Here is a 17,028-nt window from a genome sequence, read left to right as displayed (position 1 = left end):
TTGGATTATGGCATAATGGTAAAAATTGAATAAACCACATCTCGAAAATTGATAATAGACTGTGATCCGTCGACAGAGTCCTACTCAAGAGTTGTTATGGTTATACATTCAATAAATTTTCATTAGCTGCGTTCGTAGACGTAAACTAGTTCTGAACTCCAAACCACATCTTAAGATGTAGGATTTCCGTCGTCGGACCCAATTTAGGCAATTTATTATGAATAAGGTGAAGACGAACAATAATTTTGCTGATTTTGGTGACCACGGCTTTCAAACCCAAAGGGTTCTTGTAAGATTTTTTCGAGTCAATCTAATTTGACTGTTAACAGTATAGTAATTTTGACATACGACGCTTTAGTCGTTAGTTGGTTTTGGAGTGGAACGGGTATTTAATAAACGAGTGACGGAAGAAGTTTATTAGCATGTTTTATTAGCACATTTTTGCAAAAAGCTACGACTACATTCACTGAGCAACGGGTGACATGAACGCCAGAACTGACGAACTTCAAAATACTATGCCAGTGTCTACCACCGAAAACAGCGGTTAACGAAGCTTAAAGCACCTTAAAGTACACCTGATCTGACCTGATGATGTGTATAAATAGGTATTTTAGAGCAGGGAATAGAAAGATTTTAATTTTTACATGTGTTTGGTATCTTAAAAAATTAGCCAAAAATTCAAATTCTGAATTCTAGGTGTGTAGAAAAATCTAACTGAAGTTGCCTTTAAGATTCAGAATTCAAAAAAAGAGCTCTTACTAATAACATATTAAGAAAAAAAAGAAGTGGTGGAACTTTTGTACAATCGCTTCCCAAATCCAACCCGCAAGGTGACAGAAAGGACTAATGCACACCGATCAATCCTACTCATCATTGTATCCACCATAGTATTGTTCCGTACTGCCAGAATCATGGTGAAAAAATGAAAATTTGGGGTTTTCGATTATTTTTCTACCATCTAAACCGTTTCATTTCTCTCTTTCATTGTTTTTTCCTATAGTATACCCTGTCATTATGCACTGATCAGTCGTGGTCAAAGTGCCACTTTAGCATGTCAATTTTGTCAAATACTGCCTCCAGCCACTTCAGACGTTTACCATAATTTAGTTACCAGTGTGTTTTCAGTAGATTTAAATACTGATGGTACGGCTCGTGGGATCTGATGTATTTTTGATGTTTTGCAAAAATATACTGATTATTTTATAGTCGTAGAAAAACCATAGTACAGCACGTTGATAAACTTTTTCAGATACTCGTTTATTAAACAAGCTCATTACTAAAGTGATACATGCTAAAATTATTCGATCCGCAAGTTTGACTTTTGAATTTTTTGCGAAATGGCATCATCACAAATTTAAAGTTTTTAAAAATAATGCGAATCAATGACGTACTTTACAAAATAATATTTATTTCATAAAAAATTTATAAGCATATCATAATTAAATAAAAGAATTTTTCTACTCCCTTCTGTAAAATGCTCAATAATACACCGATCTAGCGGGCGGAAAGTGTCATGGATCGGAGCCACTTCGAACAATTCCGGAATATTACCGCTCGGGTTTGGCAGCAATCGGATGTTTTCGGAGATATTTCCCACGCTTTGAATTTTGACGTTTGTCAATTCTGACCGTCATGTCAGTGACTGTCTTCGTGTTGTTGTGCGAAAATGTACCCAAAAACTAAAAGTCATAAAAAAAGTATAGTATGCAACACGTTCGGTAAACTTTTTAACGAGCTCGTTTATTAAATACTTGCTCCGCTCGTGTCAAATAAACTCGTGAGTCAAATGCCGTTTACCGCACTTGTTGCATAATATACTATTACCACACTTGTTGCATAATATACTATTACCATCTAACTCTACTTCAAAGTAGAGTCTTCGAAAATGGCAATTTTTTAAAAATTTGCCCTGTATTGAGTGTTGTTATCTTAAAAGGCTTTATTCCATGTAAAAGTAGTATAATTGCGAAAACACAATCAATTAGTTCATAATAATGACTAGCTCTCGAGAATAATTAATACATGATTTTATAAGTTTGTCAATATATACAAGCATTCCATTATTTTATTATAGACAGAAAATACGGATAATGATGTCTGGTTGACGTACTTTCGTGAAATGTCCTTTAGCCTTTCCTTCATTCAAAACAACCATTTTAAAATTTGTTTATTAAAAACGTAGGAAAAGGGGTATCGTTAACTCGCCACCCGGTAAGTACATGATAAATGACATGGTATGGTATATAAAACTCGGCAAGGGGTTGTTTAACTTCTAATGTAAAATTTCCAATGAATGATACTACATTTCGTGAGTTTTCGATGTCAAATTGCAAAAATTTTTCAAACGCGTGCGTCATTCTCTAACGGCGACATTTTTGGATACTGCAGAATTTGAAAAAATCTTACCTACATCCGGAAACTAGGAAACGAATTTCACCGTGGGACAATTAAAACGACAATAACAAACTATGAGTTACGCTCGAATTATAAAGCAACCAAGAAACATGGTGACGTCATTCGCGAACGGTCGCGGTACACCAACTGATTTCATTCCCCGACGCTTGATAACCTGTGGCGTCGAGTTTTGGTCCGTCGCGACGCAACGCGAAATTCGGCGGTCGTGCAACACTTGGTCTCGATGTGCCGGCATAGCGTCGGGAAACAAATGCAATAATCGTCGATTCCAGTATTTCAGGGTCTTCTTGATACCTATTCCAGCTGTCCAAAATTGAAACTCTACTTTATCCAACTCTGGAACGCTGGATGTATTCCCGACAAACATTTTAGACCACCATAAAAAATAGATTTTGCAAAATGTGAAGCGTTTTACATTTAATGGTTCTGGGCCTAGTCATTTAGCGCTGCAGAATTAAAAAAATGATAATTAATTATAACTTTGATGAGATTCTAAACGTATACAGAGCTCATAAATTGAAACGCAACGTAATTATTGATAAATACATTAATTATAATACACAATAAGTATAAAATTAATAATAATAAGTATAAAATTAATCGGAAAGCTCATAATTATTTAATTCAGGCATGGTTAGTTTGGGTAGTTGGTTAGTTAAGATTAATTATGCGTACAGGGACACCCTCAGCTCTGTCTAACAGATTTGTTGATTTCATGAAACTCACTCATTAAGAGCACCGTTGAATCAGTGATAATAAAATCCAGCAGATTTGTAAAGAGATTGCGCAAATGCCCTACATACCACCGCTTCACTATAAAATACTACAAAGGCGTACGCTAAGCTAAAAATACATTTTTCATTCATCAAGCTTTAAGCTTTCTGCTCCTCTTTCTGCTCCTCTTCACAGTGGTTTTACATGGAATGGAAGCGTGGACGCTAACGGAAACGCTGACCAAAAAATTACAATTTTTGAGATGTGGGCATATCGGTGCATGCTACGCATATGGGGGACCTACAGGATCCGGAACGAGAAAGTTCTTCGCAGGATGAATACTCAAACAGACCTTTTCCATACCATCAAAAAGCAACAATTTGAGTATTTCGGACATGTCATGTACGGAAATTCAAGGAAAAATTAACAGTAAGTCTCATCTTTTAGGGGTTATGGACTTAGCAGGGTTATTTAAACCAGTTACGTTGTGAGAACTATATACGTTCTTGTACAAAAAAAACAGGAAAAAGGCAACAATGATGTCTTTTAGCTGCAGATTGGTTAGCGTTATAATTAAATTATTTATTTTTGTTTTCAGTGGAATCCCTGGTCCACTTTCCGCCGAAATTAAATGAAAACATTTGTTTAGCCCGAGTTGACGTTATTTGATGCATTTCGGAAACTAACAATCGCGTACATCAGCGCAAAATATAGATGAGTTTATCTCATTTTTCGTCAGATATAAAACGAAAAATAAACAATTATTGTTGTAAGTTCAACGAGCAGCGAAAATTTTGAAATCTTATAATTGGAAGGAGATATTTTTGAACTTTTGTTGCATTATATTTTCAGAAAATAAAAATCTAACTGAACTGAAACGCTACTTAAGAGATACTGCTGAGGTATTACTTAGCATCAAGGCTAACCCCAAATTTGTTAAGCTAACCGCTGCATATCCGTGTGACCAAGTTTTGCCTCAATTAATATTCATCAGGGCGTATTCAAAGGGCATCCTAGTTTTAAACTGTAATTAATTTTCAGTGAATCGAACGGCCTGAAAAAATATTTAATATATCACTTAAAATTGATGGCGAGCGAAGATTAATGAGGCTCTTTGCTTTTCGACTTAAAGTGATAGCGATATTAATGTACGCGTAGTTTTAGACACCAACACAATAAGTGGCTTGTTGGTGGCGAGGAATGAATAGCCGATTATTAGCAGACTTAACTTTTTAAAGGAATATTTCGTATCGTTAAATTTAAACGCGGCCACGTGGACACAGTTCGGTACAGCGACACTAAAGCAAGTCGTTTTATCTAGTTTTATCGAGTTGACTTTTGTTTACGCTCAGATGGAGATACTTTAACGATGTTTCAGTTACAGCGCCCAACAAAGTTCACAAGGTGAAATATCTGGAATCGACAAACTCGATTTAAAGTGTCGATTTTATGAGATAGGTGTAGGTCTCTAAAACAAAGACTTTCCAGTGCAACGGTTAGTGTCACCTTGGGCGAATGTCCCTGTGGATTTTAGATTTTTTACAATTTCTGAAAATTGTTTGTGTGTGTGGGGGTGTGTGTCAGATTCGGAGTTTGACGTTTCTACTTTAAAGGTAAATGTTGATATTGATGATTAGTTTTATAATACAGGTGACGGGATCGACAACGCTTGGGAAGTGATGGACATGTCATTTTCATAAAAATTGAGATAGAAATATGCAATCGTGTAAAGAAGTAGTAATTTATAACCTTATGGGAATCGAAAATCGCTAGCTCTTACGAACATATTCGGAAATAAAAGCAATAAATATTTCTATTCTAGCTACTATTTGGCTAAATTAACCAAAACAGGGAAGGGGTACAGACTTTTCTTTTATAAGGGGAAGATAGGGGGTTATACTGACACATTCAAAATTCAGGTCGGCGCTATGTTTCACCATGATGTTTTATTTCTCCTGCTAGAGTCAGCTAGAGTCATCGATCACTATGAGCTTTGCCTATATTTTTCTAAACCAAACCACCGAAACATTATTATTATCGGCGTGTATAATGTATTATGGAAAATTCTCGATAGACGCCACGGTGGTCATCAGTTTGATGTGGCACAAACAGCGCGCAGCAGAGCTGCTGTTTAATAAACGAGTGACACTTTTTCTACTACCGCCACATTTTCATTGGCAAAATCTATTAAAAACATCCGATTGCTCTCAAAGTCAAGACTCACGTTCCAGAAACATTAGAAAAACGATTTAGAACATAAGTATCTAGTGAGGAATCAGGCACTTGGAGTAATTATTCTCTCTGTTTATAATCATTTCTTCGATATACGATTAAAGAACACTGTTTTGTAATGAAACAGTAAAAACAATAATATTAATTTTTTGGTTAGAAATTAATCAACAATTTCTATAAAACCCAATGAATATCCAACTTTGTGGTACCATTATTTAGTGAAAAATATTGGCTTTTCTGAACGATACGTTTGGGCTTTTTAATACTAAATGTATGTCACAATAATTGGCTACTTTAAACGAAAGGTTGTTATAATAATCCAATAAGGTCCCAAATTTAACAATTTTTTGGAGCTTAGTTTCAAAGTGTATTCCTGAACAAAAAGTTTCAACGGGATATTTAAATTTTAGATTTATTTCTAACATTTTATATTTCTTAACCAAACATTTTAAAAAATAGAGCTTATTAAAGACACTGATAAGCTTAGGTTGATCGTGCTGTCTAACTTTAATTCCGCAACTAACAAAAAATATATAACGAACATTTTATATGTTTATCGACTGGGTTTACATCTCTCATATAAATCACGCGTTACTACCTTTTGCGTACAATATGTATATAAGCATATTCATCCTATGAATTATAATCAAAATACATTTATTATAATCCATAAAATTATAATCAAACTTACTTTATTCCCACATAGCACTGATATTTATCATCGTCGATGCCTTTGTTGACTACTTACAAACAATACTTGGAATAACATTTGGACTAAATTGGATCACAGGACTCAAGAATTACAACCAAGGACACTGTTATGTGTAGGGTGTTTGGTGGACGGTTAGCCTAGCTTGATGGAGCATCTACAATATATCATCAAAGATCATACAATGTTCAATGTTCATAAATGCCCACAAAGTATGCGTCATGCACCCTGTATGTGGTTTAGTTAATCGACACTTATGCCGTGATACAAGGTAATGCTTTCCCCCATCTTAACGTTGCGTTAGCTATCAAAGTTTTGGGGGCGCTGCAACTAAATTCTAAACAACGGGTCTTAAATCATTAAACGTTGAAACTCGCAAACATACATATCCTAGTAAACACAATATACGTCCCTTGTTTGCCTCGTAAGCTGACCTTCCAAATTTCGCCGAGTTTAAAGCAACTTTTGTAATTCTGTTTAAGTTTTCGTTCGCAGGCGCGCGCGCGAGCGACGTAATTTTATAAATATGTTAGACTTTGCAGCTCGAAAAGTTTCACTCCATCATAAAATTTTTATGGGTTTTTAAAAGGCGCACATTATTTTGAATTATTGCGAGTGACGCGTCTTGAATATAAAAACTGCCTTAGTAAAGTAAGCATTTATTTCATAGTCGTACAAATGATAAAATATTTTTAAAAAATTATTCCTATATAATATAGCACCAAGTGGCAATATTTTACCTCGTAAAATATATCTCCGTTCAGCTTAGCATATTAGTTATATTATAACTACACTATTAATAATAAAAAAACAGTTATAGTAAAAGCATTAGACGTCCCTCAAACCACACCCCACAGAAAAAGATTGAGCATGGCGCGATAGTCGCACCGCTTCGGTGCCACTAGCGCCCCCTTATGAAAACTGTGAAACTCAAGAGCGAAATTAAGCCTTTCCGACCCAATTCTACAGTCCCCCATAGGTGTTTCGCCAATGGAAAAGTGAAAAATCGGGTAAATGAGCCCGGGCAGAATAAACAAAAAATAATAAAATATTATTTCCGTAATAATCTAATGAGAAATGTTATCACAGCAATTTAGTTACTATGTTAAATTTATATATATACCTAAAAAATTATATTACTTATGGTACTTCTACGAGTAAGAAAGGATTAATTGCATTGGCAGGATATTCCGACGGTATAACTAGGCTTCGGTTGTTCATACCAACATTTGAAATAATCCGCCTTTCGAGAATTTTGTAAGTACACATTTTAATATATATTAGTGGATTCAACAAAAAATGCGGAGGTTGATACAGAGCAGGCTGATTTTTTAACAATTGCTTTAATTTTCAACATGTTTCTGTGATTCCTCATCCTTATATATTCTCGGACTTATCATTTTCTTATGTTAAATTCTTCAATAGTGCCGTTAGTTTCTTTGTTGTTTTTGATGTCTATCTGTGTCTAGTACCTGTGCTTGTTGCCAAAAAAAGGCAACACAACTCTTCCCGTCTGCTAGATTTGACCCAACGGTCCTCTCGAAAATCAGCCTGCTCGCACATACCCCAGCGACAGAAAACTGTACAATTCTTCTAAAAATCACTTAAAGCTTGCTTCGCTCTCGTTGTCGGTAAACCAGTTTTTAGGAGGGCGACCCATAAAACTAGTAGTGGCTTCGCTCCTGTACTCCCTTGTCACTTCTTGGGTGCTCGTACCAGGTCCGTGGGTCATTCTCCTGGATTCCGTTGCTTGCCAAGACGAATTACGCTCCCCTCCGTCCCTAGGGAGCTGTGGTAAGCTATACGGCATGATCCTTGAGCTGCGTTGCGATTTGGGTGTACCTTCCGGAGTGGTAAACTCACTTGCTGTATCGTAACGTACAGAGGGAGCCACCCACCTAATCACCAAAGTCGTATTAAATAAATACCTAATTAAATTCACAAAACTTACCGTTCAGTGAATTCACTAGCTGATCTTGCCAGGCTCGGTTGACTCAACGATCTAGCCAATGATCTGTGAGATGATCTGGTATCGATTTCGGAATCGTCGTAATACCGCCTTTCGGGGTAGTAGCTGGACGTCTCGGATTGGCTGTCCCCAGGATCGGGCCGTCTAAAGTCGACAATCATCTCGCTCATCGATCGGAGATCAGCTTCGCTCCTATAACTGCTCCTCGAAAATCGTCTCGGAATCGATGGGTAGACCATCGGTTCTCTGGTTAAAGTCCTCACGCTACTGCCGCCGTCGGAGTCGTATTCGTATAAGGTTGGCAAACTGCTACGTCGGCTTCTCGTGTCCCAGTCACTCTTCTTCTTGTATCGCTGCTTCGATTTCGGATCTGGGCTTAGAATTCTTATGATCGTATCCCATTTCGGAGGTTCGAATATGTTTTCGTAACGCACGTCGCGTCTAATTCGTTCGAAGTCTTCTCTGACTACGGCTTCGGTAAGCAGAGTTCTCAGAGTCGATTCGGTGGTTATGATCTGTCTCCACTTGATTTTATCGGTCATGGTGAGCTGGGCGTTGAAAGTTTCGGCGCTCTCAATTACTGGACCTTCCTCCTCTTGTTCAAGGGGTTTGAAAACTTTGGTAAGTACGTCCCAATTGGGAACCTCGGGATTTACAACCGGCAGATTGAAGGTAGATAAGTAAGTTTTCGGTGGTGGACTAGGATTCTTGATGGGAATAGTGAACGATGAATAGTAACTCCTTTGGGTTAAGTCACGGGCATTATCGGTTGCAGTAATATCTGTGGTCACGATGTGCCTAGGCGGTGATTGACCAATATTTCCTACCAGCTCGGGTGAATTTAGAGGTAACTTGTCATCCTCGATTTGAGATTGCGGAAGTAAGTCGGCAGTAATTCTTTCTGGTAATGGGGCGGACGAAGCTTCTGAGAATGTCTCCCATTGAGGTGTATCCGGTTTTACAGGAATTGTAAGCGTGGTCGAGTGCCACGGTTGAGTTTCCACCTGCGGGGGCGGTTTGGCCCTGGTATGATATTCTGTAATAAGTCTTTTATGTCTTTCGATGTCTTCGATAGTCTTCTTCTCGGTAATGGTCCTTAGGAATACGTCGTCTACAACATGGGAAGTGATTTCTGGCTTCTTGTGGACTACCGCAATCGGTGGTTCGATCGACACGTGTTCCTCGTCCATTTCCAGGAGGTATTCCTGTTTCGGGACAATCGGCGGAGGCGGAGGAGGCACAGGCGCAACAAATATGTGATGCGAATCGTCTATGGTTTCAGTAATGGAACGTGTCTCGGTCATTTCTGTGTTTAGAGATACAATGGATCTGGCTGGTCCTACGCGTATGGGTTCCATCTCCTGCTGCCTTCTAAGAATTCTGTTGAACGTAGGGGCTGGTTGGATATGTTTTGGAGGCGGATGAAGCTCTGGGACATAAGTAAAATGTGTCCTTTCTGGAGGAGGTGGGGATATAGATCTGATGCTCTCCTCGCGCTGTTCTGGAATTGTAGACAAATCTCTGCCTCTGAGACTCTCGGTATCTGAGAGACTAGGAGGAGATGGTGCTGGGGGTTTCTTAACTTTAACTTGCTCTTTGACAGCAAGAGGTAGTCTAGGTACTGTAGTAGCTACCGCATTCTGCACCTGTTGTTCTTGAGTGTGGCCGTACGTTTCGCTGTAGAAACTACTCGTTTCGTGGATAAATGCGCGGTTCTCGAAACTGCCTGCGGAAGAGACAGGCAATGATCGGGTTTCTTCAACTTCAGAGTGGGATTCCGATGGATAATCGGATGGTAGAGTATCGCTAATGAGGTGTCCCTCGTCGCTTCCGCTACTGCTTCCAGTTATTCCCACCGGTGCGTGCGCACGCGGAATTTTCAGTCCCTCGAACATGGTCAGTGAACCTGGACGAATGTTGGTGTGCAGTCTCAATTTGAAATAGAGAAATTTAATTTACCTAGGGAACTTCCGGAGAGTTTGGTGATTTCAGAGTCACTGCCAAGAGTGGAGAATGGACGTATTACTGTTACCGGTCGCCTTCTGAGACAGTAGTACGAAACTCCCAATCCCAAAAGAAGCAACGAAAGGAACAATATACCACATATGATTAGCAAAATCTGGAAACCTTTTAGCGGTGGTTCTAGAGGCGACGCTGGAATTATCGGCTCTTGGCTAAAAAAAATATGACAGTTGCAATAAGTTCAATATAAAATTTCTGGATTCCTCCTGCGTCGGTTTTTGTTGAGCCGAACTAGCTAACGTTTCGCCAATGATCCTGTTGCCGTCTTCAGAGCTTGTCTGAAACTGGCTCGTATTTTACTCTGTACCTGCTTTTATATTGTTTGATAGGGACGGAGCTAAATGAGGAGCATAAACACCGTCTCGTATGACTGATTCTCATATTTCGTGACTGTGTTCGGCAACTGCTGCTGCGTTTATTTGTCTTAGTCTTAAAGCTCATTCATGTTCTTGGAGTCTAGTTGATATTTTTCGTCCTGTCTCTCCAATGTCTTCCTTGCCGCATATGCATGGAATGCTGTAAACTCCTGGAATCTCAAATAGAATGTGGTCTTTGACGGATCGAAGATGTTAAGAGATTTTTGGACAAGTGGTTTTGAAGTTATATTTCTTTAGAACTTTTGATATGTGGTCAGCGATGATTTGATTATAAGGACAACAGTGGCAAGTGTGGGATTGTATTCGGCTTTATTGCTATTGGAAGGTTGTGGTGAAGTGTATTTTGTGATGGAACGCTTAATATCCTTAATGTGGAAATTATTGAGAAAAGAGCGGAGGTAAAGTGTTTTATTTCTGGGTTCAATGACTCGGGCTCGAGATAGTTTTACGGCTCTGTAAACAAGAGAGTTGATAACCGATAATTTTTGTGCCGGATGGTGATGTGACAATGCATTAAGGGATCGGTCTGTGTGTGTAGCTTTTCTGTAAACACAATGACCCAACGTTAGATCTGATTTTCTATTGATAAGAATATCTAAGAATGTTAAAATGTTAAAATCTACTAGGGATTCCTGACCATGAGGCCAAATAAGAAAGGTATCATCGACGTAGGGTCTCCATAATTTTGTTTTTAGATGTAAGGTGTCGAGAGCTTTCTTCTCAAAGGCTTGAAAGTAATCCCACCCTTGCACTTGTTGTCCTTCTTTATATTCAAAACATCACTGACCACATATCAAAAGTTCTAAATAAATATAACGTCAGAACCAGATTTACCACTCTTCCAAAAATCTCTCAACATCTTCGATCCGTCAAAAACAACATTTCATTTGAAATAACAGGAGTTTACAGCATTCCATGCATATGCGGCAAAGAATACATTGGAGAGAACGGACGAAAAATATCAACTATGCTCGAAGAACATGAAAGAGCCTTAAGACTAAGACCAATAAACTCATCAGCAGTTGCCGAACTCAATCACGAAATGAGACATAATATTTTATATAACATAACATAACTAAAATTCTTGTATGTAATCAATTCTTCTACCAATAAAAAATCCGAGAGTCTATTGAAATCTATAAGCAACCTAACAATTTTAACCGCGACTCAGGTCTCTACCTGTTACCAATATGTGATTCAGTTATCCGAGATGGTTTTATGCTCCTCATCTAGCTCCGCCCCCTCAAACAATATAAAAGCAGGTACAGAGTAAAATACGAGCCAGTTTCAGTCAAGCTCTGAAGAAGCCAACAGGATGATTGGCGAAACGTTGGCCAGTTTGGCTCAACAAAAACCGACGCAGGAGGAATCCAGAAGTTTTATAAAAAGTAATACGGTAGCCTGTGGAAGTTTCTTTAAAAAAAAAGGTTATATATTTAGCTATTTGCGACACATATATTTGACGCTCATTCCCCAAAGTTAAAAAATATACAAAACAACGTGTTGCAATAAATCTCTCTTATGGTTAAAGGAAATGAAACTCTGTCGATACAATGTATTGTCCAATGCACTTAAGGTGGAAGATTTTATGATCGATCCAAAAAGTTATCTAAACTTTATGCCTACTAAAAGTTTATAACCTTCCGCTCTACCTGGTAGTTTATCGCAGGAATATTTGAGACATTAACATGCATTACGGCGTTTGACTGTTACGATAGTTTTGCATCACAATTCGGGGCATAAACTTTTTTCCGTGGCAAACTTACATTGGGAGAGGCAAAGGTGGAACTGGTGCGATGGGTGGCGGGTACCGACAAACAACTGTGATAATTTCATCTCCATCCATTTCCAAACCTGGATGAAACCTCACTACGATGTTGTTTGTGAACACACGTTGGGGATCCTAAAAGAAGAGCGGGTAATATCAATTCTTTGTATAAATTTTGGAACCAAGTCATCTTGTTATGCCTCAACAATTAAAACGATTGATGGTATATTTGTCTTAGTTATTTCTGAGTAACAGTCACAAAATTTCTCAGTTTGATGCAATTTAATTAAATTGGCAATTAAATAAGGTCAGTATAGTTATTTCTAATATTGTATTTCAAGTAACGACTTTAAAATACAAAATCACGCATATGCGTGCACAAAATATTACTTTAAAACGTCCGTATTTCCGGTAGTTTTATCGCGGGTTGAGATTTATCTATCGAAAACAAGAAAGGTATTATATTTCTTATGTATTTTGCCATTAAGTTGGAAACATTTCAAAATAAGTATGTTATTCTATAATACTTCCAGATAGTTAATGATTCGTTACTTTTAATGACTCTATAAAATCCATATTTTTCCTTTAATTATTCTTGCAGAACTTACAATTTTATGTTCAGTTACAAATGTGTATTATAAATACCTCATATAAAGACAAGCTAAGACGTTTTCATAATATGATTTCGTACATACAACTAAAATTTTATATTTTTGCACAAAACGGTTGTGACATAACTTGCATAACTTACAATTTTATGTCCAGTTACAAATGTGTTTTATAAATACCCCAAATAAAGACAATCTAAGACTTCTTCACACTACGATTTCGCAGCCTATAATAATGTTGTATTTTTACCCAAAAGGGCTGGGACATATTTTGCATAACTTACAATCTTATGTTCAGTTACAAATGTGAATTATATATACCCCATATAAAGACAATCTAAGACATTTTAATAATATGATTTAGCAGCCTATATAATTAAAACGTATTTTTACCCACTTACAACTTTATGTTCAGTTACAAATGTTACAAATAAACCATTTAAAGAAAAACTATGAATTTTTCATAATATGATTTTGCAGTCTATATAACTAAAATTTTATATTTTAATATTCCTTTCATAGAATTTTTTTTGTTAAATTTTATGGAAAACAACGTCTATATTCAATATTATTCCATAAAAGAAATAAAATTGGTATCTGCATATATAATTTGTAAATACGTATATAAAACGACCAATCTTCCTCGACAAGTGTTAGTAATTTGAAAGCTTCAAGAAAACAAGACCCTGAAACTTCTTAATCATGCTTGTTTCGCTTCTACAAGGGTTGACATATTACTCCGTCCAACGAAGAAAGGGGCAGCCGATTTTTCAAGGGGTGACGTTTTAAACGAACGCATCCATTTCACTGTTTCACCAGACCAGAATGTCGTTGGAAATTTATTTGCGAAATATGAAAAAGGATATATTGTGGTTTGCAAATCTGGGTAAGTACGGAAGGAAATAGGTGAACGAAAAATAGATAACCACATTAAAAAAAAGAAAAAAAATTAAAAATGTTGTCCGGGTATCGATTTCATACCCAGATATTTTAATGTAGACTGAACTTTAATTCAAATTCAATACAAATAACTGGAAATTGATCAAAACGAATGTTTCGTAATTTGGTTTGTTTTACTGGCTTTACATGAAGAGTAAGGTAAAAAGCAGGTTTCAGGCAAGTCCTTTTTCAAAACGTTCAAAGAAAACTAACACAGATCGTTTCAATCAAAAGCTTGAGAAACATGGGAGGAATTGGTAAGTTTTAACTTTTTTATCACATAGGACATTAAATATTCTATGAAATAGCATTTTGGATGTGGTGTCAAGACGCTACCGTTTACTCTAAGACATCAATTGCTGTTATCCTAGTCATAGGTCTCGAAAATTTTCAAAAATGTATAACAATTCAGTGAATATTTAAAATATTTCTTTACCCTATAATGAGACATTTAAACTGGACTAGAAACGCGAATAAATAACAATAATAATAATAATAATGATAACAGTAACATCCTTATTCGTCACCAATTACAAAGATGAAAAGTATGTTAAGTATGTTATGTTCTGACTCGAACAAACCGAAGTGTAAATATGGTTTCATCTTTTATATCTTTCTTGACAATAGTTGAATCGTTTGAAATTCAAACATATAATCCTTCTGCGGCTAAAAATTGACCAAGCCCGTACGATTCGAGATTGTCGAAATCTGACATTGATAGATGGACCATTATCCCGAACATCATATTTCACAGTGTCTAAGAAACCTCGCGAAAACAACAACATTAAATTTCTCCAAATTTATTCGCCTGTAAAAAACTCGTAAATTTTTGAAGCAGCGCGCTTGATTAATTGACGTTGTTGCAGCCGGGCGAACTCCAAGTTTACTATTGGCTTGTCCCGCTGCAACAATAAATCAAACTTACTTGCTTCGTCCCGCAACCTTTCAGAGGAAGCTCCAACTTGTAACTGAGATCTCCCTTTCCTGCGACCTGACATGCCGAATTCCTGTCGAAATCGGCATATGCGATTCCGTAGAACTTGTCGTTGAATTTTAGCTCGATCTACAGGGAAAAGTAGTTTGTTTATCCGCACTGGATTTTACTATGCCCATAAGTTTAATATGCAAATTTAGTTGCCCCAATTAGTTCTGTAAGTAATATTTTTTGCACTGTTAGTTAGCGAGTTAAACAAACTTCATTTAATCCTTCTTTGAAATAGTCCAAATTGGAGACTTTAAATTTAATTAAATCTGTTGCTGTTTAATACTATTCGATTAAGAAAACTAAATAATGTTTTAGTATCGATTTTATCGCGAATTTAATAATTTAATTTAATTCTCATAACTACGAGGTTAGCGCCAAAATTTACCGGCCTGACATAGATGCAGCTCCAGTATCACGATAAAACTTTGTCTTCTTTTAAATATATATCTTAGTAGGCTGCGAAAAAAAAACTGAAGTCTTGCGTCAAATAGTTTTTTATTTATAGCATTTTAAACAAGATGTGTCCGAAAAAATGTCGCAAATAACGCAAATTGAGTATAGAGCAGTCATAAAGTTTTTGACAAAAGAAGGGTTAGCACCTAAAATTGTTAAAGAAAGGCTGGATGGTGTGTACGGCCAAAGTTCTCCTTCGTATTCTGTAGTGCGGCAGGAGTCCCTTGAAGATGATTCAAGAACTGGTCGACCAGTAGAGGTCATAACGGAAGATATTGTTGCGATCGTAGAAGAAGTGGTATTGAGTAATCGACTTTTAAAGGTCAAGGAAATCTCAGAAACTACTAAGCTTTCTGATACAAGTGTTCGTCGAACCCTGCATAAGGTTAGCGCAAAACCTTTCGGCTATTCAAAAACAACACCATGTAGAGTGTGCGCGGTCTTTGTTGGAACTCTGTGGGTCGGAACCGAAGCCTTTGATAGAAACTATTGTGACCGGAGATGAAACTATGATTCTCTATTATGACCCTCTATCGAAAAAAGAATCAATGGAGTGGCTTCGTAATGGTGAAGCATCTCCAAGAAAATTCAGTCTGGCAGTCAACAAAAGTGATGGCCACGAACTTTTGGGATTGTGAAGGAATTCTTTTGATAGATTTTAAAGAAAAAAAAAAAAGAAACTGACCAGAGGCGTGCGTCTTTTGCACGATAATGCACCTGTCCATACTGCTGGTGTTGCACAAGCTGTCATTTTAGAGTGTGGGTTCCAACAGATAAACAATACTCCCTGTAGTCCAGATATGGCCCCCAGCGACTACTATTTGTTTGGATATTTGAAAAAGGACTTACGTGGACGGCGGTTTAACGACGAAGCTGAGTTAAAAGAGGCTGTTTTAGCTCATTTTGCGAACAAACCAAAAGAAAATATTTTTAAAGGGATTGAATTGTTAATAAAGAGATGTAATACATGTATTGAAATTAAGGGGGATTATATTGAAAAATAACAAAATATTGTTACTCTACTCTGTTTGTTTCCTATTCAGGCCGTGAAATTTTGGAGCTGCCCTCGTAAGTTGGCGAATATGCACAAGCATTGATAAAAACGCATTAATATTTTATCGTAGCTCTTCAAGATAAAATGTCGCTGGTTAATTAAACAACGCAAGATTTAACGGAATAAAACAGTGGAATGTATTAATCAACAGTGACTTATTACTCGAATGTCTCGAATTTAACTCAAATATCCGTTAAATGGTACTAAATCCAATTTCGTAAATAATTTCTCGTCATCTTTTTTAACAATGCTTGTAGAGGGCAGTGAATACATTAAATTTTAATGATACTAGATTTTAAAATTTGATCATGAGAAACGTAATTTTGTAAGTTTCATTCTATGGCTTTGGAATATGTCGCCAAGGTTTATTTTCTATTGAACCAGCATAAGACATCACATCAATCATCACGTGACCTATAGTTTACAGTTATCATGTATCATCACCTGCATAGATCCTTCAGCGCAATTCAGAGCGGCTTTGGTCCTGTTCAGGAATATGATGGGGCTGAGGTCATCTAGCTTGGTAATTTTTCCATCGAGGGTTGCTTCCTGAGGCAGTCCGTCACCCTGGTATTCTATGTTGTTCGCCTGGTCTGCGTAATTTGATTGCGCGTGCGTAGACGCTAGCACGCAGCAAATGGACAGCACAAAAATGCGAGACATTTCTGAAACAAAAGAACGCGCTTAGTAGTCAGTTCCGTCACCTTATCCCTGACAACAATATTGCGGCCGTATCAGGAATAAATTAGTTTTAATATTATGACTATTAAATCAATTTCTCAA

The 17,028-nt window shown here is 37.1% G+C and overlaps 2 protein-coding genes across 4 annotated transcripts in view; both read right to left on the bottom strand.

The window, feature by feature from the left end:
• LOC132701606 (GTPase-activating Rap/Ran-GAP domain-like protein 3) overlaps positions 1–2,532 on the bottom strand; it is a 153,968-nt gene extending 151,436 nt beyond the window's left edge. Inside the window, exon 1 of one of the 2 annotated variants that reach the window (XM_060669691.1) lies at positions 2,407–2,532. The gene's annotated coding sequence lies outside the window, so the exon portion shown is untranslated. The remainder of the gene's footprint in view (positions 1–2,406) is intronic. The other variant, XM_060669692.1, reaches the window with a different exon arrangement.
• A 4,188-nt stretch (positions 2,533–6,720) lies between these two features.
• The window catches only part of LOC132700997 (uncharacterized), a 76,667-nt gene continuing 66,359 nt past the window's right edge, over positions 6,721–17,028 (bottom strand). For both annotated transcript variants that reach the window (XM_060668602.1, XM_060668604.1), the window contains 6 exons: positions 16,690–16,910; positions 14,679–14,816; positions 12,205–12,341; positions 9,999–10,213; positions 8,022–9,945; positions 6,721–7,968 (listed from right to left, as the gene is read on the bottom strand). In XM_060668602.1, coding sequence (XP_060524585.1) covers positions 7,671–7,968; positions 8,022–9,945; positions 9,999–10,213; positions 12,205–12,341; positions 14,679–14,816; positions 16,690–16,908 — 2,931 coding nt within the window. In that variant the 5' untranslated portion in view covers positions 16,909–16,910 and the 3' untranslated portion in view covers positions 6,721–7,670. The remainder of the gene's footprint in view (positions 7,969–8,021; positions 9,946–9,998; positions 10,214–12,204; positions 12,342–14,678; positions 14,817–16,689; positions 16,911–17,028) is intronic.

This window comes from Cylas formicarius, unplaced genomic scaffold (genome assembly GCF_029955315.1).
Source record: "Cylas formicarius isolate icCylForm1 unplaced genomic scaffold, icCylForm1.1 PGA_scaffold_4__25_contigs__length_36172078, whole genome shotgun sequence".
In the NCBI taxonomy this organism is placed as follows: Eukaryota; Metazoa; Arthropoda; class Insecta; order Coleoptera; family Brentidae; genus Cylas; species Cylas formicarius.
This window is presented reverse-complemented; position numbering and strand designations above follow the sequence as displayed.